This window comes from Lepidothrix coronata, unplaced genomic scaffold, assembly GCF_001604755.1.
Source record: "Lepidothrix coronata isolate B3197 unplaced genomic scaffold, Lepidothrix_coronata-1.0 Scaffold165, whole genome shotgun sequence".
NCBI lineage: Eukaryota > Metazoa > Chordata > Aves > Passeriformes > Pipridae > Lepidothrix > Lepidothrix coronata.
Genome location: NW_016690345.1, coordinates 785,362 through 811,772, shown reverse-complemented (window position 1 = coordinate 811,772; position 26,411 = coordinate 785,362). Strand labels below are relative to the sequence as shown.

Here is a 26,411-nt window from a genome sequence, read left to right as displayed (position 1 = left end):
AGTGGAGCAACTGGGGCCTCAAGGGTACAGCTCTTTTTGGGGCTGCTCCTCCAAATGGGGCCCAGAGAGCTGCAGTAATGATGTGCCCATCCCCACGTGTAGTTGTGGCCAACTCCCTGTAACCTGTTTCTGTGTAGAGAGGAGTTTGTGGGTGGTTTTGGGGGGTGATCTGCTGGTTCAGGGAAGGAGGAAGAGCCAAGTACCATACTTTTGTAGAGAGGTTCCATCAGAGACCAGAGTAGCTCCAAAACTTGGTATCTTTGTGAAATCTAAGGGGCACCTGGGTCACTAAGCTTTGGAAAGGGTCACTGGGTGACCAAGGCTGACTTGCTCATTTGCTCTCCTGGGTGCTTGGCTTTCAGGAGTCCTTGGCACTTGGAATGTGATTGCACAGACGGGTCTCATCCCCTGGAGATGCTCTTTCCCCTTCCCAGCAGATGGGCAGGAGAACAAAACCCCAACTTTCCTACCACGAAATACAGAGAAATGCAGCAGACGAGTGTCCAGCTGTGCTGCCAGGGCGATGTGCCAAAAAGCCAATTTCAGGGGCTGGGGGCCAGGCAGGGGTGAGGGGCTGCACCTTCTCCAGGGGCCCTGGGGAGGCAGGGGAGCGGGGAGGGGGTGGAAGGCAGAGAATTCGTGAGCCCACAGCACAATCCAGATCAGCAGCCTTCTTTCTGCAGCCAGCGGCCAGGGTAGTAAATAGCAGGAAGTTTGGAGAAGCAATCTGAGATTAAAAAATAAATAAATCCTAGGAGGCAGTGATCCCAGCGAGTGCCCGGGGAGCCCCCAGCCCTGTGGAGCCTCTGCATGCTGGGAGCAGAGAGGAGCCCTCTCTCCACCAGGCACCACAAGGGGAGCACACAGAACTACAAACCCACACCTGTGTCTTCTACCTGCTGCATCTGGGGAGAGCTCTGACACCTAAGATTCTGTCTGGGACAGAACTGGCCCTTTCCCTGAGGCACAGTCAACCCACGTGTGGAAGGGGAGCAGAGAGGGCCCCTTCGTCCCCACCTCCAGCAGACAGCAGGGTCAGAAGTGGAAGGGGACAGAAAGCCTTCAGAGACCAAGTTTGCACCTCGTTTCGCTGCTGGGGGCTGAGGGAGGGGTGGGAATTTGGCAGCTCTCCCTCTTTGGAAAGGGTCCAACTGCCTCAGGAGAAATTCCTCGCATAACTTTGCTGTGAAGAAAGTGCTGACCTGTTCCCCGTTCCGGGGTGTTTGCTGAGCAAGTGAAGACGAGCCAAAGGCAGCTTGTAAATGCTGGGAGAAAATGGCCGGTTTCCTCATCACCGGAGTTAGGTAGCAGGTCAGGCTCTTTGGGGGAAGCAGTGTCTGGTGACAGTGACTTTGTGTGCCATAAGCAAGTCCACGAGGATGTCCTGATGCTCACTGGCTCACACATCTCCAGAGAAATGATCCAGCTACAGCAGAGAAGCTGATGGTTCCACCCCATGTGATAGGTGAGCATCAGAGGGTGACCTGCAAGCTATGTCCAGACTGCTTGGACAAAAGCAGGCAGCAGGGGGAGAGAGCACCTGCTCTGGGACTGAGGTAGGAAACAGGTCATGTTCACTTCTGAAAATGCCAGCAGGAAAACAAACAGCGCAACTGCCATCAATATGGAAGGCAAATCCAACCTCCTGCAGTGACAGGAGAGCAGCCAGTGCGTGACTAAAACAGCGTTGATTCAGATTAGATGTAAGGAAGCATTTTTTCATGATGAGGTGGTAGAACACTGCCATAAATTGCCCAGAGAGGTGGTGGATGCTCCATCCCTGGAAATGTTTAAGGTTGGGATGGATGGGGCTGTGAGTAGCTAGGTGAGGTGGAAGGTGTCCCTCCCCATGGTAGGGGGTTGGAACAAGATGGTGTTTAAAGGTCCCTTCCAACCCAAACCATTCTGGAATTCTGTGATTCTCTGCCAGGGCAACAGAGCAAGGGCAAACTTACATGTGCTCCCACAGCAATGCCAGCTATCAGGAATATTAGGGGACGCTGTAATAAGGGGACATTTCAACTATCCACTTGCAGACTGAAGTGTCAAAGGATAAGATATAAGGATAAAACTTTTCAATGCAGTACATGGTGCCATTCCCCCAGAAACAGACTGAGAACCACCAGATGCTTTTTCTGAATCTGCTCTAAAAATGAGGAAGTGGTCAAAAAAAGAAAAAAACCGGCCCAATTCCAGAAGAAGAAAGAAAAAAAAAAAGCTTTATTAAAAGTCTGGTAAAACATGGAGCAAAGAGCCAATAGGGCTTTCCCACAGCTGGTGGGAAAGAAGGGAGAGCACAGGGATAAGGTAGATGCTGAAGAGCAGAAGGTCTCCCAAATGAACAGGAAAGCTGAAAAAAAACACATCACGTTGGATATAAATAGGGAAATGAGAAGACTAGGAGGAAGCTGGAGGCTTGTCCTGCCAAATGTGCTCAAACCAGTGGTGACCAGCTCAGCCAGTCTACTGCAGGGACTGGGAAGTGGGAAGGGTGCACAGGGATGGGATGGGCACAGTGACAGGTCTTTGCTCTGGGGGCATCCCTACCCCCACCCATCCCCACTCACTTTTTTTCCCCAGAAAGGTGGGAAAGGCTCTTAAATTAGAATAGAAATCCTGGTGGGGTTATCCTGGAGAGACAAGCTAAATGCTTTGGACAGCTTGGAAGTGTCCAGCACTGAGATAGGGGCACTGACTGTCAGCAGGTCCTACCATAGGTGGGTACGAGAATCCTCAAGTGTGGGGATCCTCACAGAAGCAATCCTTTCTGATTACCATTCCTCTTCCCTGGAAGGGAGCCTGTACATCCTGCCACAGGGAACTGGGGAAGAACCTTGGGGTATCCAGCTGCTGAGCAGGCTGGAGCAGACCAGTGCTCGGTGGGGAGCTGGGAATTTCCTCTTCCCAGGGAGGAAACTCTTTTTTTGAGTTTTACTGGAGCAAAGGACATTGATTTCCTTTTTTGCTTTTCTTTTTTTTCCAGATGAGTCAAAGTTAACCATTCTTTTCCAGGGGAGATGTTGAGTTCAGCCCAGGAGAGAAGAGATGGCAACCTTAAGGCTGCTGGGACAATCTTCAAGGAAGCAGCAGGAACCTCCAGTTTTGAGGCTATTTTCTCTGTGTTAGCTCCACACAGGGAACACACCTGCCACAGCATTACCAGGGCACTGCTGGTCCCTCATCCAGACACCACCCTGCGCTGCAACCTGTGTCCTCCCACCCACATCCCATTCCTTGACTTACAGCCCATCAAGGTGACAGAGATGCTGACAGGGTTGTCTCCCAGATGATAGCCTGGGCTCGGCCCCATTACTCCCTTCTGGAGCCCTTGTCTTGCCTGGCTGGATCTCAAGGCTCTCCCTTGAGCAAACACCTGTCTGTCGATTCAGGAAGGAGGAGGAACGTGCTCTTTTTCTCTTGCTAAAAATGAACTGCTTTTCAAGTAGTCCTTCTGCAAGGGCTGGCAAAGAGAAGCAGGAATCTAGATGAGTTTCCTTGCTCTGTGGCTGCTGGCCCTGGGTCACACCCAGCAGGGCAGGCCATCAGTGATGACTGGAATTGAATTGAGCTGCACTTTTTGAGGAAAACAGGGAGGTGGCAGGGGCACAGTTCATGGAGGGGAGGGAGATTCTGGAAAACCCATCCCAGCCAGGACCTGGACGCTCTGGATAGCCCCCACTAGCTGTAGGAGGGATGAGGAGGGGCTGAAGCTGGAAGCCAGAGTGTTCTAGTGTGGGAGGAGGAGGATTCCTCCCTTGCATGAGCAACTCAGGCATCACAGAAGGTTTTGGGAGCTCTCCCAACCTTCCTGGGTTTGGCAGAGATGGGGACAGCTGATGTTCCCAGCAAGCCCCAGCCCTGCAGAGAGATGGGGGTTTTGGGTAGGGTGTGCAGTGGTATGAGGCAGAGGGGGATCCCTCCCCTCCCAGAAGGTCTCTCCATCCTCTCCATTGCTGCAGATGTTCCGCACCCCAGCTCCAAGGGATACCTGTGAAGCTTTGGGGGACCTGACCTGCACCTCGCAGCTGGGATGTGGATGCACCGAGGTTTCAGGTGGCTGCAGAGCTCTGCCCTCCTTCTCTTCCACTCACGGTGCCGGAGCAGAGCGTGACTCCAAAGCAGGAAGGGAAACAAGTGCCATTTCCCACAGCCAGCCAAGAGGCAGAGACCCAAGGGCGAGCCGCGGGAATGAGGCATGCGAGAAGCATCCGCCGCATCCCCTTTCCCATGGAATGCTTCTCTCGGTTCTTCCTCTGATGTGCGCTGAAGTATTGATTTTCCCCTGGAGTGGATGAGTCACGGAGAAAGCCGGGAGGGAGTGGGGGTTGCTGGGATATCCCCGGTGCCCGGGTCTGATGGGAAGACTGTGTGGGAGAGACTAGGCACTGCCCAGGGGGTGCGGGCAGAGGGCAGGAAAGATGCGTGTGGAGCAGGGAGCTGGAGTTGGCTCTCTCCCTGTTGACTCTGCACGGAGCTCCTCAGCCCTGGGAAAGGAAGGGGGCTCTCTCTCTCCGTTGCTCCCCCTCATCCTTCCCCAGGGAGGAGGTTATGGTGCATAGGGGTGAGCTCCTGGCTCTGCCTCTGCTGAATTCGTGGTTGTGTGTCTGCTGGCTCCACAGCCAAAGCTCCCTCTTGACCTTCTCTGTCGGCTGTTTTATTGCCAATGTCCACCTTGGGAACAGGCCAGGCCATCTCTGTCATGTCACGACTCCTCCACATGAGAGCTTGTGACCTAAGGAGAGGGGCAGCAACTCTGGGACGTGGCCAGAGCTGGGGTCCCCTGCCCACCCAGCTCTCTGTGCAGGGTTCTGGGCTGTGGACTGTGCCACCAGCAGCCTGTCCTGCCCCTGCTGAGACAGGAGGTGGTGGTGTGGTGATGGTGTGGTGGTTCTCTGGCCCCAGCTCACTTCCCTGCTGAGCCTCAGTGCTGTCTCATCCTCCTCACATCCACGGGAGGCTCCAGATCCCAGAGCATTTCTGCTGCTGGCCAGGCCTCCAGCTGCCCCCATAACACCTCCTGCTCTCTGCAGCCCCTCGCTAATGTGTCCACCAGGTCTGGCTGCCGGGGCCAGGCACAGTGCTGTCCTGTTCCCAGCCTCCAACCCCCCAACCTGGTTTAGCTCATCCCCCGCCTACACGGGCAGGTAACATGCTCCTCACTCGGCCAAGCTCTTGTGCTTGCCAGCTTTCCTCGCTAGGGAAATATCTGTATTTCCAATTATTCCCACTCCCTGCCTATGCTCCTTGGGTCCTTCCCAAACGCCCACCTTAGTGGCTGTGCATGCTTCACCTCTGGACAGGAGGGATGGTTTTCATGTCATCCCTTGCCAGATCCTTGCAGCTGAAGGAAGGGCACAATGCTGCCCTTTCCAGCAGACATCTCTCCAGGACCAGCTCCTCCACTGCAATACTGGGCCATCAGCAGACTTCTGAGCCAGAGCAACAGATGTGGCAGGGAGATGCAAAAGCAGCTGGTCCCAATGTTCCTGAGTGCTCACACCCCGGGGGCTGCAGCTGGAAGTTAGTGGCTTTCACAGGGACAAATGGCACATCGAAGTGGCAGGACCAGCCATGGGACTCCGCCTGGGGACTGGCACAGATGGGACAGCCCTGCCTGTCAGTGGTTTTCTGCTCTGTCTGCATGCTTCAGCCTTTGTTGCTCTGCAGGGACACTTGCCAAATATTATCCTCTGCCTTCTTGCCTTCATTGCCCCCCTGACCCAATTCCTACGTCTCCCACTGCTCCCCAGCCTCCTCACTCTGCATGCTAGCAGCGGGACTGAGCAGGTCGCCAGAGCATCTCAAGGCAACCGTGCATAAGCCATGTTTTTTTGGCAATGGTGACAGCTCATGGTACTCGCTGGCACTTCCATGGCTCCCATGGCACACGGGTCACAGCTCCTTGGGCCACCCAGCAGTCTGGGGACACGCTGCCCTTCCCGGTGTAGAGTCAGTCACCGTGCCAAAGCCATTTCAGGAGAGGGACATGGACACTGGCCATGAGTGCCAGCCCTATTGCCACTGCCAGGGACGCACTTGGACCACAGCAGACAGTTTCCAACCCCTCCCCTCTTCCCAAAGGAGGGAAAAACAGGCCAGTGTCCCACAGGGTTGCCAGGGTGACATTTTTGGCGGCCGTGCTGTCCCAGCCGCTGAACTGGCAAGGGCTGTGCTGGGAGCTGGGGCAGCCCCTCTGTCCCCACACCAGGGTGTCCCTGCCCAGGGCCACCCAGCAGCATTGGGACCACCGGCCACGGGATGCAGGTGGGAGCCAGGCACAGGGGTGGGGAGACAGCAGGACATTGGAGGAGCCCTGCAGAGATGAAAAATGCCAAAGCTTTACTGGAAGCCTGCGGAGTAGGAGGGCCTTTTTGGCTGGGGCTTGGGAATTCTGGGCTGTGAGCTGCTGAGCCACCATCAGAGCACTGCTGGTTTCCATTTGGTTGGCTTTCGAAAGAGCTGCCTCCCTGGCAGCATGTGTCCCCCCCCTCACAGTGGGCAGTGTTTGTTTCCTTGGGAAAAGATGAGCCTCATTATCTGTCGTTCGTGGCTCTCGGACTTTAAAGCGCAGCAGGAGGAAATTTTATGATGGGAAACTGCCCTGGTGTCATCCAGGCTTTGCATGGAGGTCTGCTGGGGAGTCCACAGCCCACAGCAGTGGGGACAGCACCGGGGCTGAGACCTGTGCACAGGCACAGGGGAGATAGAAAGGTGGCAAAAGGTGATATGCTTGAACCTGTCCCAGTGAACGAGCACAGAAGGAGCCAGGAGAGCTCGGCCAGGCTGGGGAGAGTCCAGAGGTGCAGCAAGGAGGAAGTTTGGGATGTAATACAGCTCCACATTCACCTGCACCCAGCGATAACATCGCTGTGCTCGGTGTGTGGGAAGGTCTGGCCAGGCAGTCAGTGTAGCCCTGAGCAGGTTCGCACCTCCTGGCCCTGGCAGTGCTGATAATTTTAGGAAGGGCCAGAATCTCCCTGTTAAAGCAGGGAGTTAAAGCAATGCCTACAGCAGCCTTCCCACAGCTGCCCACAGGCTCTCCCACCCCAATGGAGCATTTATCCAGCCCATTAAAGGACAAGACCTCTGCTATCAGGCAGGATCATTTTCCATTTTCAAGGAGATTTTTTTTCCAAGTACCATCCTTGCCCCAGGATCCTCCTCCCCCTTGCTCCATGCTCTCCAGGCCCTGCAGCACATTCACCCCTCCAAAAACCCTGCGCAGAACGGCAGCCCAGTGACTCAGGGCTGCCACGTGTTGCCTTGTTGCCTTTTGTGCAGCTCAGGTACTCCAACACCTACCTGGAGGGAAGGAATCCAGCTGCGGGAGAAGAAAGGGGATGGTAAATCACTCAGCGTCCAGCTGGGAAAGCATAAAATTTAACAGTCTCGACCATGTGAAATCATTCTGCAGCCAAACAAGAGGCAGCTTCGGTGTCTATTCATTGTCCCCAGCCTGGGGTCGTGCCGAGAGAGTGCCTTTGGCTCTGTGGTGCAAAGCCCTGTTAAAAGATTTATAGCCAAAATTCGGATAGCGTGCACCTCTTGTGAGCGCAGAGCTGAGCAGCTGGATGTCATGGTTTATCCTGCTAGATCCAAACCCTGGCTTAGACTAAACACTCCTCTGCCATCATTAGTGAATCACTTCTAGATCCCCTGGAAGTTTCCAGGGCTTAGATTTCAGAAAGTTTTTGCTGCCGCGGGGCACTAAAATGCTGCGGAAGACAAAGGAAGGTGTGGCAGCAGGTTTTGTGGGGATTATCCTGCTGGGATAATCCTGGGGCTGGGGCTGGAAGGAGATGAAAGCTGAGGTAAGGGGAGGAGATTAAAGTGGGCAGCAGCCCGAGCTTTAACTCCTTTCCTAGCACAAGAAAGGCAAGGTGAGGTGCATTGCCACCCTGGGTCTGGCATTGCAGCCCCCAGCAAGGGCTGACCCGGGAGAGTGCCCAGGGCTCCCTAGACTCCTCAACCTGCCAGACTGGGCTTGGTTCACCGCATGACGAAGGATGGAGGATCGTGTAGCTCCCAAGCCCCTCATTCACAGTGGGGGGGAGTGAAGAGCAGGGAAGGGAGGACACGGGGTGCCATGCTGGGATCACCCAGCCCTGCTCTGTGCCCCAAGGGCTCGCATAGGTGCTTGGCGAGGGAGTGAGCTCAGCTCGCTGATTCACTCCCTCTTTCAAGACCAGACCTGGCCTGCGAGCCGAAACCCACGGGCTTGCTGAAGCAGGAGGTGCCAGGGCAGGTCCTGCGGGCGGCGGGTGCCCTTTGGGGGTGAGGGTGCTCCCCGGCGCCCTGGGGAGGGGCGGGATGCTCCGCAGGGAGGGATGCTCCTGGGGAGGGATGCTCCTCGGGGAGCCGAGCTGTGCCCCTCCAGCACACCCATCCCCGGGGGGTGTCCCCCACCCCCTCCCTGCTGCAGGAGACCAGAGACCGTTCAAACCTCGCGATCGGGGGCTGGGGGCGGGTTGAGCCCCGGCCCCGGCTCACTCGCCCGGGGCGGGCCGCCCCTCCCGCCCCTCCCCTCCCTCCCCGCCCCCCGGGCCGTGCCGAGTCCCGGCGCGTCGAGCGGAGCGGAGCCGAGCCGCGCTGCCGGCACCGAGCGGGCACCATGCGCCCAGGGTGAGCCGCGGGGCCGGGGACTGCGCGGGGGGCACCGGGACCCTGCAGCCGTCGGGGATAGGCAGGGGGGGCACCAGGACCCTGGAGGCACGGGGGCAGGGGGACACTGGGACCCTGGAGGCGCCGGGTCTGGGAGACACTGGGATCCTGGAGCCGCGGGGCGGGGCACAGGTAGTGCGGGAACCCCGGAGCCGCCGTGGAGGGGGGGCACCAGGACCTTGGAGCCGCCGGGGCGGGGGGTCCTCGGTGTAACCGTGAGGAGACGCCAGAGGGGTCGGTACCGTCGGGACACCGGGGAAGGTGGGCACCAGGACCCTGGAGCCGCCGGGGTGGGGGGCGCCGGCAGCGCGGGAACCCCGGTGCCCCGGGAGAGGAGGGGGGCAGGACCCTGCAGCCTCTGGGCCTTGGGGTCCCCGGTGTAACCGTGGGGGGACCCCAGGGTGTTGCTGCAAGTCGGGGGGCGCCCCGGATTCGGCGGGAGCGTGGGTAACCTCTCTCTCCCCTTCCCTCCCCGCAGGTGCCCCCCGCCGCGGCTGCTGCTCGGGCTCTTTGTCCTGCTGGTCCCCGCCACTTCCCAGGAGCCGGGTAACGTGCGCGGGATGCTGCGGGATGCTGGGGAGGGGGGTCCCTGTCGTTATGCCCGGGGTCCCACGGCCCCTCGCTGTCCTGAAGCCCCTATCCCCTGGGATGCGCTCCTCAGCAGGAATGGGGAGTGGAGTCTCCCCTCGGGCCAAATGCTGCGCTCAGTCCTGGTTCCCAACGCTGGGAATGATCCCTGCACGCACCCCTTCAACGGCCTCGTGGTTGCTGAACGTGGGGATTCCGTGTGCCCCATCCCATCAGCGGCGAAGGATGCTGGGGGAAATCCCTGGCTGCAGTTCCCTGGAATGAGAGTAATTTATCTGGTCCATGCTGGCTGTGAGATAGAGGAGATGGCGTTGCCCCAAAGTGGCCGTGCTCCATGTGTTAGCGGTTTCTCCACAAGTCCTCCTTGTGGCTGCCTGTCCTTGAAAGTGCTGTGAGTGGCCGGAAGCCGCGAGTGTGTGCCCTGGGGATGCAACACCTCTCGTACCATTCCGGGCTTTCCCTCCCTTCGGGGCTCCCTGAAACCATGAAACATCCCACCTCGCAAGCTGCTGGTGCCTCGGGAGAGGGGAATTCAGTGCTGACTCAGCTTTCCAGCCCTTCTTTCCCCACAAGGCACACGAGCCGGTTCTCCCACTGCCTGTTTTTCTGGTGAACTTTACCTCCCTGCCAGGGAAGCTTCCTCCCGGCTGCCAGGCGGGATGAAAGCCCTCCTCTCCTCGCAGCCGGTGTCTGGATGAGTGCCCAGTGCCCGGAGACGGGAGCAACCATGGCTGAAACAAGGAGCTGCCCCACTTGTATCCCAGGAACCCCGCTTGCCAAAGCAGCTGAGCTGCAAGCAATCCAAAAAGCGGGAGAGAGTGGGTTTTCTCCAGGGTAATGGTCTGGTTGTCTTTGGCTTGTGCCATTGTGTTAAGAGGCATCACTTGTGTCCCTTTGTGTCACCACAGGCTGGCACAGTGTGTTGGTTAGTGGTGTCCCCAGGTGGAGGCGAGCTGGAAGTCGGCCGTGAAGTCAGTGGATTATTTACTGGACCAAGGGTTTGTGTCTTCTAAGAACAGATCTGGCACTGCTCCGTGGGCAGCTGGGTCATGTTGTGGAGGGAAAGAGGCTGTCTGGGGCAACGAGGATGCCCAGCACTGCCAGAGCATGTCCGGGAATACTGGGGGAAGCTCTCCAAGTGCCCCAGGCTAGATTTATGATGCTGCTTTTGGTGGCATGGATTGCCTCCCCGGGAACCACGGGAACAAAGCTCCCCTTGGAGATCTGCAGAGATGGGAACATTGTTCCCATGTGAAATCCTGAATTGGCTATTTTAGGTCCCTGGAGACTGTCCAGTGCGGCTGAGCTGAGCTGGAGGGCCAGGAGCTGGTTTTTAATAGCGGTTACCCAGAGTTATCCTTGCCCTTCCCACCTCTTCTCCATCAGCATCCTTGCTCCCTTGGGCGCTCAGGGCTGGTCAGGACCCTTTGCTGAGCTGAAGGTGCATCCCCCCACCTTTGAGCAGCCACGCTGGGGGACCTCAGGAGGTTTCACATGGCATTTGAGCAGGGGGGGGGAGTGAGGGGGAGTGTGGCCGGCGCCGGTCACCGCTGGCAGGGAGGTGCCCGTTTCACCCAGCTGACTTGGCTGTCTTCCAGAGGCAGGCTGTGGATCGAGTTTTAGAGGAATTCAGCGGGTTGGTGTGGCTTTTTTCCTTTCTTTTCTTTTTTTTTTTTTCCCCTTCCCTTGGTTCAATGTCCAAGGACTGCAGGGCCTGTTCTTCCAGCCTGCCTTTGTGATGGCTCCTGGGGAATGTTTGCTCCTAAGGGCTTCCTGGCATGGAGATAAGCTTTCTGTTTATCTCCCTGCCTTTCAAATTTGGGGGCTTAGCTGCTCCAGGCTGGGTTTGCCTCTTATCAGTGGATCTCTGGGATTCCTCAGGAAGGGCATGTAGCCATGAGGATGCTGCAGGGATGCTGCCATGGGTCCAGTCTGGAGAAGGTGGGAGAAATCACAGAGTCTGTCTGCTGTGGGTGTCCCTCGTGCATAGGCTGGGTCAGACACTGGGGGAAACCCCATTCCCAAGCGGGGCAATCCAATGCCAGGGCCCTGGAGATGAGGGATCCCCAACAGTGGGGGTTTACAAAGCTGGCCAGGCCTCCCCAGTCTGGTGATGGAGGTGGCCAAGCATTGGAACAGGCTGCCCAGGGAAGTGATGGAATAACAATTCCTGGAAGCGTTCAGAAAATGTGTAGATGTGGCTCTCGTTGATATGGTTTAGTGGTGCAACTGGCTGTGCTGGGTTAATGGTTGGATTCAGTGATCTTGTGGGTCTTTTCCAAGAGTAATGATTCTATGATCTTCTCTTGCACCGACTTTCTGTGCACCAGTTTGGGGCTGGGATGAGCAAGTACATCCAGCTCTGCTGCTGCTGCTGAAGAAGCAAGGCAGCACCTGGGAATTCAAAGTGCCTCCTCCCTCTGTTATAGACAGCAGGTGCTGAAGCCACTTGCTGCCAGTGGAGAGACTCATTCCTGATTTTATTTTCATCTCCAATTGGTTGTGGGTCCTGGGTCCTGATGGCTGGGATTCCTCACAAACATGTGCCTTCAGCGATTTACAGCCTGGGACACAAGGGCTCTGCCATTGGTCCCTGGGGTGTTTTGACAGGTGGATCAGAGCTTTCCTAACTGGTTATTTTAGGAATCCCTTTGAAAGACTAGGGGAAGGGCTGTGGAAAATGGCTACAGGCAGCACTTGGCATCACAGGTTTGGTTTGGGAATGGTTGGCACCTCTCAGGTCTGACAGCATCGTTTGATTGCCGAGACTCCCAGGATGGGCTGGAGGAACTGCGGAGGATGCCATGCTCCGAGGAGGATGCTGTGCTCCAGAAGCTCCGCAGGCTCTTCATCTCCTTATCAGCTGGCAGGACTTATGTTTGCAAAGCCTTATCTCCGCCGAAGCTCTGTGCTGTGGGAGCTGCTGGGGAGGGGGAGCTGCCCTGAGCTTCCAGCAGCTGGAAGGAGCCAAAGCTGTGGACATGATCCTGCAGCACCTCTGGGCTCCCAGTCCATCATTTTCTGGCAGGTGGCTCCCATCCCTCCTGCCTGTCCTGAGGAGGTGGCAACAGAAATGAAGTGGCACTGCTTGGATGGCACTTTTGGGCTGGAAACTGGGTTTAAAAAGAGACTAAGTATTCCTGCAGAGTGGCTGCCCTCCCAGACAGGAGTTTGCTTGCCTTGGTGCACGCAACCTTTTCATGTCCTAATCCTAATTTTCCCAGTATTTTTCCAGCTCTGTACCTGGACTGGTCCATCCACAACCTCCATTCTCCCAGAGCTCTGACTTGATTTTAGATTTCCATGTCGTGTCTTCTGGCCCTGTGTGTCTGTGAGTGCCTGGGACCTCCCTCCTCACAGGTGCATGTCCGTAAAGGGATGGAGAGCTGAGCTGCTTTTCCCTGTGGCCAGTGGAAAATCCTGCCCATACACTCCCAGATTCTGGAGAAGTGGGTTTTTTTGGCTCTGAATAGCAGACTCTTGATGACATTGCTTCCTATTTATTTTGGCCTGTAGCTGGACTAACCTCTTCTTCCAGTGTTTATGGCGACACAATTTGGGTGCTGTTAAATAGCAAATCCAGGCCCTTGGAGAAAACATTTTGCAATCTTGCTTCGGACGTCATCGCATGGCTTAAAAAATCCCTGACCAGATAAATGTGCTGCTGGGAAACAGGCTCTGCTCTAGTGGGGGGATGTCACTGCTTCTTTTTAAGGAGGCAGGAGCATGTGGAGCGGGGGGTGAGGACTGAGCCAAGGCTGCATCCTCTTATAAAAAGGAGGGAGAGGGACATTTTGCATGGGCCTAGAGTGACAGGACAAGGGAGAATAGCTTCACACTGAAGGGAGGAGGGTTAGATGGGATATTAGGAAGGAATTCTTCCCTGTGAGTGTGGTGAGGCCCTGGCATAGGTTGCCCAGAGAAGCTGTGACTGCCCCATCCCTAGAAGTGTGCAAGGCCAGGTTGGATGGGGTTTGGAGCAACCTGGGATAGTGGAAGGTGTCCTTGACCGTGGCAGGGGAGTGGAACACAATGAGGTTTAAGGTGCCTTCCAACTTGAACCATTCTGTGACAGAGACACCAGCTTCTCTCCTGCACTGCTCTGGGCCATGGTGACTGTTAGAGATGATGCTCTAAGCCCTGGAATAACAATCCCAGCAAGTGCGCTGTGTCTCTTCCAAAGTGTGATAGTTTACCAGGAAAAGAATTAATTCTGGCGTTTCAGTGGAGAGTTCAAAGCACTGAAGGAGACATCTGGGATTAAGTATCGATGTATATCAGCAGCCCAGAGGTATGGGATTAATAAAACATTTTAATGATCTTCTGGTGTATCTGATGACATTTGGGAAAGCATTGGAGAGGAATCCTTTCCAAGAGTGTCCCGTGCATTTCTCTGACTGCGTGTGCAGCCTGGAGGCAGCATATATGAGGAAGAAATTCTTCTTTCTGGGGTTGATGTGACACTGGCACAGGTTGCCCAGAGAAGCTGTGACTGCTTCGTCCCTGGAAGTGTCCAAAGCCAGGTTGGATGGGACTTGGAGCAACCTGGGCTAGTGGAAGGTGTCCCTACCATGGCAGGGGGTGGAATGAGATGGGTTTTAAGGTCCCTTTTCAGCCCAAACCAGTCTGTGATCTTCTGCAACAGATGGGCTCCACCTCACCCCATCCCTTGGTTGGACTCTTCTCTGCTAGCTGTGGGATGCCCTCACTGACTTTCCTGTCCTCCAGCCACATTCCTCATCCCTTGGGTACTGATGTGTGTGGAGGAGTGCTGCTGCTGCCGCCCTCGGGAGGATCTGCCCTGACCTGCTGAGAGCTGGGGCTCAGGGGAGACACTCATGGGAGGAAGGTGGTGCAGAAGAAACTTGCAGTTATTTCAGCTGGTACAAAATATTGGGGAGTGGGAGCAAGTCCCCAACTTCGTGGATGGAGAAAGGAATGTGGTAGCAGCACGTGTGTGGCTTTTTGGCTTTTAGTATCAAACTTGATTAATCTGGAGAGCTTGTTGCCAAATATATAATTGAAACACAAGGAGCTGAACGGGGTTAGAAAATGGTTTGGAAATGTGTACAGCTAATGAGGGCTCCGGCATTGCCTTAATATGGATTTGGAGTCCTTGAAGTATGAGTGTGGTTAATAAACCCGTCGGGGGTGAAGGAGTGGTTCCCATCAACTCAAAGGTGGGAACATCCTAAAAAAGTGCTGGGAGAGGAGCAGGATACCAGCACCCCACAGGGCTGTTGGATGGGCCTGCTCCAAGGACAAGGCTCCAGAGACTTGCTGTGCTCCTGGCTTTGGCCGGCAGTGCTGTTTGGCAGGAGCATTCCCTGCGCTGGGGGCTTTCTCAGCAAGCAACATCTGGTCCGGAACATCCCGTTTCTGCTAGTTTCCACTTAAAAAGGTTGCTTTTTGGAATTTTTATTGCTTTTTTTTGGCATCGCCTTTTCTAAGATGGAAATTGGTCATTAATGGATTTTATTGTACTTTTATTTTATTCCCAAACTCAATCTGCTGGTTTCCTCCTCCCCAGGGACTGGAAGATCTGGCTGTTCCTCTGACCCTGTCCCCAGGTTGTGGGAGGCTACTCGAACAGCCTGGGGTGGGAATAGGAGCCAGGGCACTGGAATCCAGCATCATCATCCATGCTCTTCCCACTGGCATAAATCTCCGACAGCCCAATGGCTCTTGAAGCTATCTCTGAGTTTATAATTCCTAAGTTAGCCACCTGCCTTCCCTCTGGGAAACACTATAATCAAACAAATTTATTCTTTCCCACCCACTTTGTTAGTCTGTAACTTAATTGAGTTGGAGATTGTTGACTTTTGGATAAACAGCACCTTTTTGATAACCCCAGATAAGCTGGCGGTGCTCCCTTGTGGCATGGTAGGAAGGCACCTTTGCAGCTTAGTCCTTCCCCTGTGGTCCCAAAATGCTTTCCAGAGGGGCCAGGACCCCTATCCTGGGGAACTCTCAGCTCCTGCTGGGTGTGGATAGAGATCCTGGACTCACTTGGTGATGAACACTCTCGGTTAGCCTGGTCTGGGGGAGGCCATCACTCCCGAGGGTCCTCGCCAAACCCCAGCATGGGGTCGTCTCCCTGCTCCCTCCTGGGGAAACACCCTAGGACCTCTGCCCCACTCCTAAAACCATTCCCAGGATAGGGTGGCAATAGTTACTGTCCCTTCAAGGGAATGGGCTTGCCCAGACCCAGGACCTGTGGGGGACACAGAGTTCTAGAACTCCTTGTGGTACCCTCCTGCTGGTGCTGGCATCTCCCCAGACAGTAGAAGGGTTTGATGTGCCCTGTCCTGCTGAGAGCTGGGACTCAGGGGCGCTCTGATGGGTGGGAGGTGGTGGAGAAGAAACCTGCAATGATTTCAGTTAAATCCCCGTGAATATCGGGCAGTGGGAGAAAGTCCAAGCCACTGGCATTGTGGATGGAGAGAGGCGTGTGGCAGCAACACGCATGTGATTTTTGGCTTTTACTGTGGATTCATAAAATTGTTTGAGTTGGAAGGGACCTCAAAGCTCATCTCATTCCAACCCCCTATCATGGGAAGGACACCTTCCACTGGACCAGACAGCTCAGACTTCATGCAGGATTCGATTAACCAGTTGTTACTTCTGCAGCTGCTCGGGGGACCTCTGTACCTGGAGCTTGCTGTTAAATCTCTGCACGGAGAGAAGCACAGTGCTCCAGCCCTCAGGGGCATCTTTGGGATGTGGGGAAACCTTGTCTGGCTCCTCAGGAACAGGTACCTCAGTGCCACTTCACCTGGAAACCTGGAAAGCAGTGCTCACAGAGCATCTCCTGGCAGACAGGTGAGCTGTCCCTATGTGTTTCCACCCTGTGCTCAGGCTGGTCTCTTGCATATCAAAGGCTCTGGAGGCTGGAGGCCAGGTCAGGGATTTGCTCTCCAGATTGCTTTTTGCAGGGATGACTTGGGATAGGGGATAGTGGCACCGTCAGGGCGAGCCGCTCTCACTCAGGTGACCTTTTCCTGCATTTCCTTGGGGGACAGGATGCCTGGAGGGGTAACCAGGACACCATCTGATAAAAGCATGTGGGTTTTTATTTTAACAAGTGATTGCATCTTTTTGGTGGGGAGGTGGAGATGTCAGGCCATGAAGGTGGAGGGTGTGGGGGAGTCCTGGCATCCCCCCATCCTGTGTGAGACCCAGGGGGCTGGGCTGAGCTGGGCTGGGCTCTCTGTCACGATGGCTTGAGCGAGGATGTGGTTGCTGAGGTCAGCGTATGATCCTGCCGGGACTCTCACGGTGCTGGGCTGGATGGAGATATCATGGTTCCCTCCCAGCTGGGATGCAACAGGGTGGTGGTCCTGCTTCCCTCTGGGTCCCAGGACACCCAAGGGAATGGGCCTCCTCATGGCATCCTGCGAGGCTGAGGTGCCACCCTGGATCCAGCCAGCCACTGCTGATGTTGGTGGCTCCTTTCCCACCTTCTCCTTGGGCTCAGCTGAAAGAGTTAAGGAAACCATTGGAGAGGGGCCCCCAGAGGCAACTGCTGGAGGTAATAATCTTCTTTCGGCTCTTTTTTCTTTTCCCCTGCTAATTGCAGAGTTGACATCGCCCCCTCTCATGAAAGGCTCTTTTGTCAGCCGAGTTGCTGGGCAAAGCCCGGGCTTGGCAGCAGGTTGCAAGCCCCAGGTTGGTCTCCTGCACATCCCTCTCTGGCAGCAGGTAGTGAAATGACTCTTTCAGTGACAGTGATGTCCCTCCCTCCTTGGCTCCCATCTTGGGGAAAAAAAACCAAACACCAAAACAACAACAGAAAACAGAACCCCTCCTTTTAGCCAACGGGGGCCTGATTTTCGTGCGGTCCCACCTCACCAGCGGAGGGAAAGGTCAGCTCGTCTAGACGCTAATCCGACAAGTGTTGTATTTCTTCGCCCGTGGGTGTCCTAGCAACAGGATTAACGCTGTGGTGTAAAGCGGACATTGGCTGGATCCCGCTCCATCCCAGGCCGGTGGTCCGGATGTGTGTCGCTCCGCATGGCCAGGCATCAGGGAGAGGTGGGCCGGGCTCCTGGTCCCGCTCCCTGCGCCTGCCCCAGGCTGTGCCAGCAGCTCCTGGTGGTTAACGTCAGTCCAGCGGCAGGGAAATTTAGGATATGGGTGATAAAACAGGCTGATGGATGTTTTACCTGGTCTGCATCCATCCCAGGGATGGGTGGGCTGGTGGTGAAGCATCTCTGCCCCAAGATGGACTCCAGGCCTGGTGTGGGGATCACACTGGGGTGGGGTGCTCCACGGCCAGGCCCAACCCACCTGGATGCACCAGCTTCACCACGACCACACCAGGACCTTGGGACAGCCTGTATCACTGTAAATCTGACTCTCATGGTGAAAATGGGTCTCCCAGAACATCCCCTGCATCCCAATGCTCAGGTCTCCCAAGACATCCCACCACTCCCGCTGGCACAATCACTGTGCAGGGATAGCTATTAACCCCTGGCATCCCTCTGGCCTCAGGGCGAACTGCAGTGGCAGGAACACCAGTGAAAACCTGTCTGCTTTGGTCGGGAGCAAAAAATATTTCCCATTTCCTTTGTTTTGCTATTTAATCTTTGTGTCTGACAGTTGCTGCTCAATCTCTTGATTGACCCCAGTTTGCTCCCAGGTGTTACTGGTGGTGCTTCACCGCCGGTGTCTGGGTTCAGAGGTGCAGCTGGTGCCAGAGTTCAGCACTCAGACATCTGATGGGTGTTTGTTCAGTGGGTGCCGTGCATCTGGAGCCGGCAGTCGGAGCCCCCTGCATCCATGGCACAGGGCCATGGGGTAGCTGCCTGATAACATTGTCCTGTTTTAATCTTTTTAAGCCTTTCCTCTGCTTTCCCAGTGGCCCCTTTCCGGGCTTTCTCCTGCCCTCTTTTCCTTGCATAGTGGCCAGCCAGCGTTTCTCCCACGATTCGTGCAAACTTTCGTCCCATCCTTGTTATTCCCCCCATCCTGCTGAGCTCTGATATCCCCAAATGTGAGGTGCAAAGAAACCAAAAGTGGTTTGAAGAGCAAAATCTGGGTTTAAACTTTGCCTCTCTGATGGAGAGGAGCTGGAACTGGCTGGTTTCCAATACAACCCCAGAAGCTCATCCAGGCTCCAGCATCCTTCAAGGCATGGTGCTGGTCCAGTGGTAGGGTTCACTCTGCAGGCACTGGAGCCTCGGTGCTCCAGCTTTCCACCCTGCAAGCGGCCACATGCTTTAATTAGGCGAGGAGCTGGCGAGGCTCTGGGGTTGGGAGAATGGGGGGTTTCATTCCCTCAAATCCCAGTTGGGAGCTGTGGAGACAGGCTGAAGCTTGCCCGCAGTCCCGTAGCATAGCTCCTGCCTATGTGGGATTTTTTTTCCCTGCAGCTGGGATGGGTTAAGTGGGGTTTTAGGAGCGTTTTCTTTTCTCTTGGGTGCTTAAAACAACAATAAATAACATCCCAGCCCAGTGAAATAGGCGGGTGACGCTGCAAGGAAGGGAAGATGTTGCTCTGCTGATTTATGGGGCTTTTTTTTTTTTCATCTTCACAGGTCACTGCTAGCATTTGTGGAATTGGCTTTGCTGCAGGAAAAACTGGTTTCCAGCTTTCCCGTTAGGAAGAAGCTTCTGCTATCATGTAATTAAAATGCAGAAGAAAATAAAATACAAAAAAAACCCACCCAGGGCAGCTACTTGTGGTGCTCATAGCCGGGTCCTTTGTCAGCTGTGTGTGTCCTCTGCCTTGCTCTAACCTTGGCTGTGCTGCTGCAGCCTGTGGCAGGAAAAAAAACGGCACTTTTTGCCATTTCTCTGGGCTTTCTGGGTCATGCATCAGCCTGCAAAGGCAAAAAAGCATTTACATTTTGACCATGGGAATGTTTTAATCCATCTTGAGGCATTTCCAGGGTTTTTTATCATGTTATCTGAGCTGGGGCTGGCACCAGGCTGGCCTCCTGTTAGGCAGGGAATGTTGGGATTGTGACTCCTCTATCCCATAAATAAGAAATGATGGATTTGACTCTTCCCCATCTTCTTGCAGTAGGACAGCAGCTGCCTGCAGGGTTTCATCCTGGGGGTTCAGGGTCCCCAGAGCTTTTAAGGAAGGAAAGAAAACCCTGCCTCTAGGATTTTTTATTTTCTTTTTCCAGAAAGGATTCACTGCTTGGACTTGGATATTTGAGAGGTGAATATTTTTTCATCTGGGATGGTGATGGGTGTCACCTAACTGGGGATGGGGGGAAAGACCCCCCTGCTTTTTGGGGCACCTTGAACTCCAGTTGTGGTCATCAGGAACAAAACCATCCCAAGTCACACAAGATCGTTGAATCACAGAATGGTTTGGGTTGGAAGGCACCTTAAAGCCTGTCTCATTCCACCCTCTGCCATAGGCAGGGACACTTTGCAGTAGCCCAGGTTGCTCCAAACCCTGTCCAACCTGGCCTTGGACACTTCCAGGGATGGGGCAGCCACAGCTTCTCTGAGCAACCTGTACCAGGGCCTCACCACCCTCACAGGGAAGAACGTCTTCCCAATATCCTGTCTAACCCTGCCCTCTGGCAGTGGGAAACCATTCCACCTTGTCCAGGCACTGCAGGCCCTTGTCCAAAGTCCCTCTCCAGCTCTCTTGGAGCCACTTTGGGCACTGGAAGGGGCTCTAAGGTCTCCCTCTCTGAAGAGACTCAAAACCCACTTGGACATGATCCTGTGCAACTTGCTCTAGGTGAACCTGCTTTAGTGGGGGGGAATGTTGTATTTGATGATCCCCAGAGGTCTCTTCCAACCCCGACCACTCTGGGATCCTGTGAATGATGCCGGGTGAGGCTCACCCAGCCTTTCCAGCCCGCCCCCCCCTTTGAACCCTCTGGTATGTGAATTTTTGCTGGTGTCAGAGGGTCGGCGGCAGCAAAATCCCTCCCGGTTAAAGGGTGGGAATACCAGTGTGTGCAGCTTGGGATAATTACCAGTTGTCAGCAAAACAATAGTGGCATTGTAGGGCAGGAGCAAAGGGAAAGGGCCCCTGTCTTGAGCGTAATGTTACTTTTCTATTTATGTTGCCATAGTCTTTGCTGAGAAATGGCCCTATTCTCTCTAATCCTCCCCTTCAGGCATTCCTGCTGGGCTTTTCTGTGTGGTTTGGGTTTTTTTTTTTAACCCTTATCATCCCAGAAAACAGCTTATGGGGATCCATCTCTGTGGCATGCTGTTCCACATGCATGTCCTTGGCCCGTGGCATTGTGCCTGTGGGCTGGCCAGCTTTGCTTTGGGATGCTGATGCCTGGGATGGTGCCTGACTGTGGCATCATCCCTTCCCTCAGGAGGGGGCAAACCTGTTCTGGAATCTCCTTCTTCATGCAAGCAGGAGCCCAATTTACACCCCTCATTGTTCTTGACATCTGTTCTGTTTTAGATGGTGAACTCCAGTGCATTAGAGCTATTAGAGCTCTTATATTATATTAGAGCTATTATATATTATATATATTATATATTATATATTAGAGCTATTATATATTAGAGCTTATATTAGAGCTATTGTAGCTATTAGAGCTATACAACATCTACTGATGTTGTATTTTGCTTTAAGACCAAGTGACTTGTAAAAAAAGGGAAAAATTTGGTCAAATGATGGCTCTGGTTGTTGGTTGGAAAGGGATGATGTGTTTTCTGGCATCATCCAGGTCCTGTTGGCTTTCCCCAGCACTTGCATGGAGCAGCAAAGTATCACCAACCTGTTTGACCCGTTTAGTATCCATCTCCAGTGGTGCGTGGAATTCCTCAAAAGATCTGAATTTTCCTGCTTAAATACTTGCTCTGTCCATGGAGACATGATAGGGAGAGGGGGATTACAGCCTTGGCTGACATTAGGTTGTCATCGCTCATCTTAATTCCCAGGTGTTCAACTGATTTATTTTTCCCTTTAATGCTGGGACATGCTGGGGAGTTCAAGGGCTGGGTGAGGCTTTCTCTGTTTAAGTGGCCCCTCATCCAGGCTGCTAATGACCCCAGCATCCACCCCTAAAGGGCCTGCTGGGCATCTCACCCCCTTGAATCCCCAGTTTGGGGGATCAAAAGGTCTGGTGGGAAACGCAGTGCCCCACAGACAGCCCTGGGATGGGATGCAATGGGATGTGACGACAAAGCAGGATGGCCAAACTCGTTTGCCTGTTGCAGAGGAAACTTTGGAAGGAGCCAACACTTTAGAAATGCTGCCAAAGTCAGCAGCACAGGCAAACTATTGTCTGAGGAGTGCAAAGATGTGGAAGGACCATGGAGCAGACACGGAGTCTTATTACGAGCACAGCCGGGGGCTTCCAGAGGCTCCAAGCTAAACAAAGTCGCCTGCGCTGCAGGAGGGCAGCACTGACAAGACCCAGGCTGGTTGGACGAGCTGAAATCCAAAACCAAAACCCCCTCCCGGATCCCCCTTTTCCTGTCCATTCCCTAACAAAATAGCCTTTCTCACCACCTGGCCCCTCAGCAACCATGTTAGCTTGGATTTTGTTTGCTGCACGCTGTGCTGAGGGTGAGGTTAATGACCTGCTGAGTGGTTTCCCTTGCTGTAAATCCAAGTTGAGGCTCTGTGAAGCATCCACAAGCTGTGGCAGTTGCCTCCTGCAGCAGCATGGACCAGCTGGCACCCAGCACCCCTGGCTGGTGGCAGATGCAGGACGGATGCTGTTCCACAGGATGGATGCTGTACCGCTCTGTTGTAGCTTGAGGTACGCTGTCATTTGGTAGCTCTTCTGTACTTTGGTGAATTCGGTTTTTTAAGCTGTGTTGGTATTTTCTTCAGTTCTGAAGTCCTGGAAAACAGCTGGGAATGGGCAACTCCCAGTTTTTGTCGTGCAGGCTTCAAAGTTGGCGCGGGATTACTTGCTGACAGTGTCTGTTGCTCTGTGACATTGGAGGTTTAATATCCAGTTAAGAGAATCAGCAAGGCTGAGGGGCCTCATTGGCTTGGAAGGCTTTGTTTGAGCTCTAGGGACATGTATGCTACCTGAGTGCCTTGTCCTTCTCTGATTTTCAGGTAGGGATGGCATTGACGTGGATCATAAATCCTCTGTCCTATCCCTTATCTCCCCTCGTCCTGCCACACAGCATCTGTCTGTGAGCCAGGATGCTGAGTGCACTGGTCTCCCTGTATTCCCAGGAGGCCTGGGGATGGAGATGTCCTGCCTGTCCCTCATGGAGACAGCAGCTGATCCCCCCTCCATTAACTGGTGTAGACTCCCATGCCTGCCCCGAGGGTGGTCACCAGGCGCTGCCACTGCTGCTGAGCCCCTTTGGCTTCATGCTGAGGCAAAAATGCCAGGAATGTGATTGAAATTTGGGGCTTCTCAGGAGTATCTCCCAGACTGAGCCAGGACCTTGGTGGGGGGTGAGGAGGTGAGTCTTCCCCCCTCCAAGGAGCAATTAGTCTGCAAGGTGATTTATTAACGTGGAGGAGGATGATGATGGGGGGGGTCGCATTCCTTCCCTCACCTCCCAAACCTTAGAACCTTATCTCCATCTGGGGGCCCCGGAGGCAGGCAAGTGATGGGAAGCAGAGACCTTGGCCCCTGTGGAGGGAGGATGGGAGGGACACTGGTGGCACTGGGGGATACAGGTCACCCCAAGCTCACCTTGTGTTTTAAAGACCTCCTTGCACCTTTAAAGACCTCCCTTGGATTCTGCTGTGCCCGGACATTGATGGCCCCTCTCCACCATCCATTCCCCCCAGGGCATCTCGTGGGTCAAAGGCACCCCAGCCCCAGTTCTCTGCTGCCTTGTCCTGTTCATGCTGATGGGGCAGAGGGGGACAGCAGCATCTCCTGGCTGTGCCTCATCTAGCTCTGCTCAGTTTGGGAGCAGGAGGAGGACCTGGTAAGGTCTGGGCACAGCCACCGTGCTTTCCCCCTGGGGTTATTTGATGGCTCCCCCAGGCAGTCGTGACATTTTCATGGTTTATCTTATCGAGGAATTTGCCGGGAGGATGTTTCTGGCTCTCGGTGAGTAAATGTTTAGGAATGCTGCTGTCCCGGGGGCTCCCTGGTGTTGCACAGCTAGAGGCTGTGGGGGGAAATGCTGGCCCGAGGGCAAGTCCTGGCAAACCGGCACCTGTGTCAATTCTGGGGCTATGATGGTGCTGTCACTCCTGCCTGCTTGGCCCCGTGCATCCTTATCCCCTGCCTTCGCGTTTCCCTGGCTGAGCGCCCATCCATGGGCTGGGTCCTGCTGCCTCTCTCCGAGGGCTGGGAGGTCAATGGCTTGGGATGTGGCAACATCCTCGGCATGCGTCTCAATGAGGGCCTTTTAACTGCTGTCTGGGTTTTTAGATGGAGAATGGATTAAAATCCCAAATGTCATTAGGATTTATAGATGCCATCTGCTGCTGACAGTCCCTGAATTTTTCTGCTCAGTGCATGAGCGCTCCCACCTCCAGCATCCTGGCTGTGCTGCTCTCAGTTTTCTTCCCTTCCTTTCCCTTCCTTTCCCTTTCTTTCCTCTTTCCTTCCCCTTCTGTTTTTCCTTCCTTCCTTCTAGCTGTACCGCTGTCAAGGTTGTGCTGGTGTCAAGGTTTCCTTCCCTGGGGGGTGTCTTACCCTCTGTGGCTCAATCTCTTGGCATTAAAACTCTTTCTGCAGCTGCACTTCATCTTTTGGGGCTCAGGATCTGAACCTGGGGTCCCCGCGTGGTTTGTGAGGCCCTCCCCAGAGGTCTGAGCAGCGGGAGGAAGGAGGCTGCAGATGACAACCCCTCACCTGCGCTCTCTGCCCAGACCTCAGTGAGCTCTGGGCTGGTGGCCAAGATGGCCACCGGGATGGGGCATCACCGGGATGGGTCCAGCAAAGTGGGATGTCCCGAGGACGCTCCTGCGCACTGCTCGGCCTGAGGCTCCCTCTGCTGTCCGTCTGTCTGTCCATCCACTAGTTCATCTGCCTGTCTATCCATCTGTCCATCTCTGCCCACCCAGCTCTTGCTGGGGAGTCCTCGGGCTGTGGAGGGGGGAATTTTTGAGCTGGGCTGGGGCAGGGTCCCTGTCCACTCCCAAAATCCTGCAGGGAGCCACCCCAAGCTGCCGGGGTCGCTTGAAACCTGCTCGCTTGGCCCCACTTTGGCCCTTAGAGAATATCATCGGTGTTCTTTAACCATGGATGGGATGCTGCAGGTCTGAAATCTGCATGACAGGCTCTTTTTTCCTCCTCTTTTTTTTTTCTCCTCTCTTTTTTCTCTTTCCCTACTTTTTTCCTCTCTTTATCTTTTTGTTTCCTTCTCTTTTTTCATTCCTCTTCCCCTTCCCCTTTTCTCCTCTCTCTCCTTGTCTCCCTCTCTTTTCTCCTCTCTTCCCCTCCCTTCCCCCTCCTCTTGTTTTTCCTATTTTCTCCTTTCTCCCCTCTTTTCTCTCTCCTTTCCCCCTCTCATTTTTTCCTTCTCCAATCTGTTTTTTTCCTCTTTTCTCCTTTCTCCCAACTCTCTCCTCCACCTCATTTTTCCCTTCTCTTCTTCCAACTCTCTTTTTCCACACTTCCCCTAATCTCTTTTTTCCTCCCCTCTCCACACTTTCCCCCCACCATTTTTCTTTCTTTTCCCATTTTCCCCCCTCTTTTTCTCCCTCTCTTTTCTCCTGGGACAGGACCAAGCCCTCAGTGCCTCAGGGCAACCTAATCCTCCTTTTCCAGATGGACTGTGCTGCACCACCAGATGCTGCACGGCCTTGGGAAGATGCAGCCAGCCTATTTGGGAGGGAACTGGGACCAGAATGAGGATCCAAATTTGCTTTTAAAGAAGTTCAAGGTTATGACGTGCTGGCAGCAGCATCCTGTGGAGTGTGCAAAGTGCTTTTTAGGAGCCTTCAGCCTGGAGGAGGCTAAAACAAGGGCTTTTCCCTGCTCTTTTCCCTGCAAACCAGCTGCCATGACTTCTCCTTGGGGAAATACTTCTCCAAAATATTTCACCAGCTGGCACATTCCGAGTGCCTGGCTGCTTGGTCAGTGGTGGAGCTGGGTGCGCTGGGTCCAGACGCTCTAGTGCCACCTGTGGCACCAGCCCACCCTCTTGAGTGCCCATTTTGGAAATCCCAAGTCCCTTATTTTGGGATGCCCCAGCCCTGGCTCCTCCCCTGGGACCTGCCGGCATGGAGGTGTGCAGTGAAACGAAGATCATTGACTTAACGAGGGCACCTCACGGGATTGCTGTTCCACTCCACTATCATGAGCTGCCTAATCCCAATAGAAGGGAGAAATGGGAATTTTTCTGGCTGGCCATCATGTCTGCACACGCTTGAGGTACCCCAGCATGGTGCTGCTGCCGAAATCCTCCCGGCTGAGATGAGGCATCTCATCAGGGCGCATGATGCTCCCCACTGGCTCCAGGAGGCAGCTGTGGGGGGCTTGGATCACATCCCTGCTGCTGGCTGTCACCCTACTTATCCCCCCCCCCCAGTTTTGGGAAGAGCCTGTGGGAACACCAAGCTTTTCCATCCCACCAAGTGGGAGAGGGGCAGTAGCCATTCATACCCCTCTCGGGTGTGCCAAGGACACAAGGGTGAGGGGGGGTCCCACACCATGCTGTGCCACCGTGCCCTGGCCCCAGGGTGGCAGAGCCGGGCGCAGCAGGGTCCTGTCCGAACACGCCAGGGAGGGTTGGCAGATGCCTGGCTTCTCTCTTCAGGTTGATGGGAGCACAGGAGCTTCGGGGGGGGGGGGCATGTGGAAACTCTGACATACAGACAAAACTGCGTTCCGTGTGGATTAGCGGTGGGCTGGTCCGCAACAGGCGCCCCTAACAGCATCAGTCATGGGGCAGGCTGTTGGCAACAGCATCCAGCTCCCATTTTAAGGGGAAATCTCACCCGTTTTGCTTAAAAGGCAGTGTGGGAAATGTTGTGTAAAGCAAAATGGACATCTGAACATTGGTTTCGGTGATTTTCCTGGATGTTTTTAAACCAGAGCAACAGGAGAGCTCTACACTGTAGGACCGTGTTGCGGCAGACTGTGACTTTCCCGGTCATGGGGCCAAGGAGAGCCAAATTTGTCACCTCCCCATCAACATCCCTTCTCAGGGACACTTTTTGAGCCTTGAAGGTGACTTGCCCCGTGTCACCACGGCAGTGTGGGCCGTGGGTGTGCTCCATCCCTGCAGGGGACCAGGGGCTCAGTGATCCCCAGGAACAGGGGGCATTGTCACCAGAGCAGGAC

At 54.6% G+C, this 26,411-nt stretch overlaps 1 protein-coding gene across 1 annotated transcript in view; it reads left to right on the top strand.

The window, feature by feature from the left end:
* Nucleotides 1–8,596: 8,596 nt before the first annotated feature.
* Nucleotides 8,597–26,411, top strand: part of COL18A1 (collagen type XVIII alpha 1 chain) — a 38,133-nt gene continuing 20,318 nt past the window's right edge. Inside the window, exons 1-2 of the mRNA XM_017829533.1 lie at nt 8,597–8,622; nt 9,140–9,207. Of these exons, the coding sequence (XP_017685022.1) occupies nt 8,612–8,622; nt 9,140–9,207 (79 nt within the window). The 5' untranslated portion in view covers nt 8,597–8,611. The remainder of the gene's footprint in view (nt 8,623–9,139; nt 9,208–26,411) is intronic.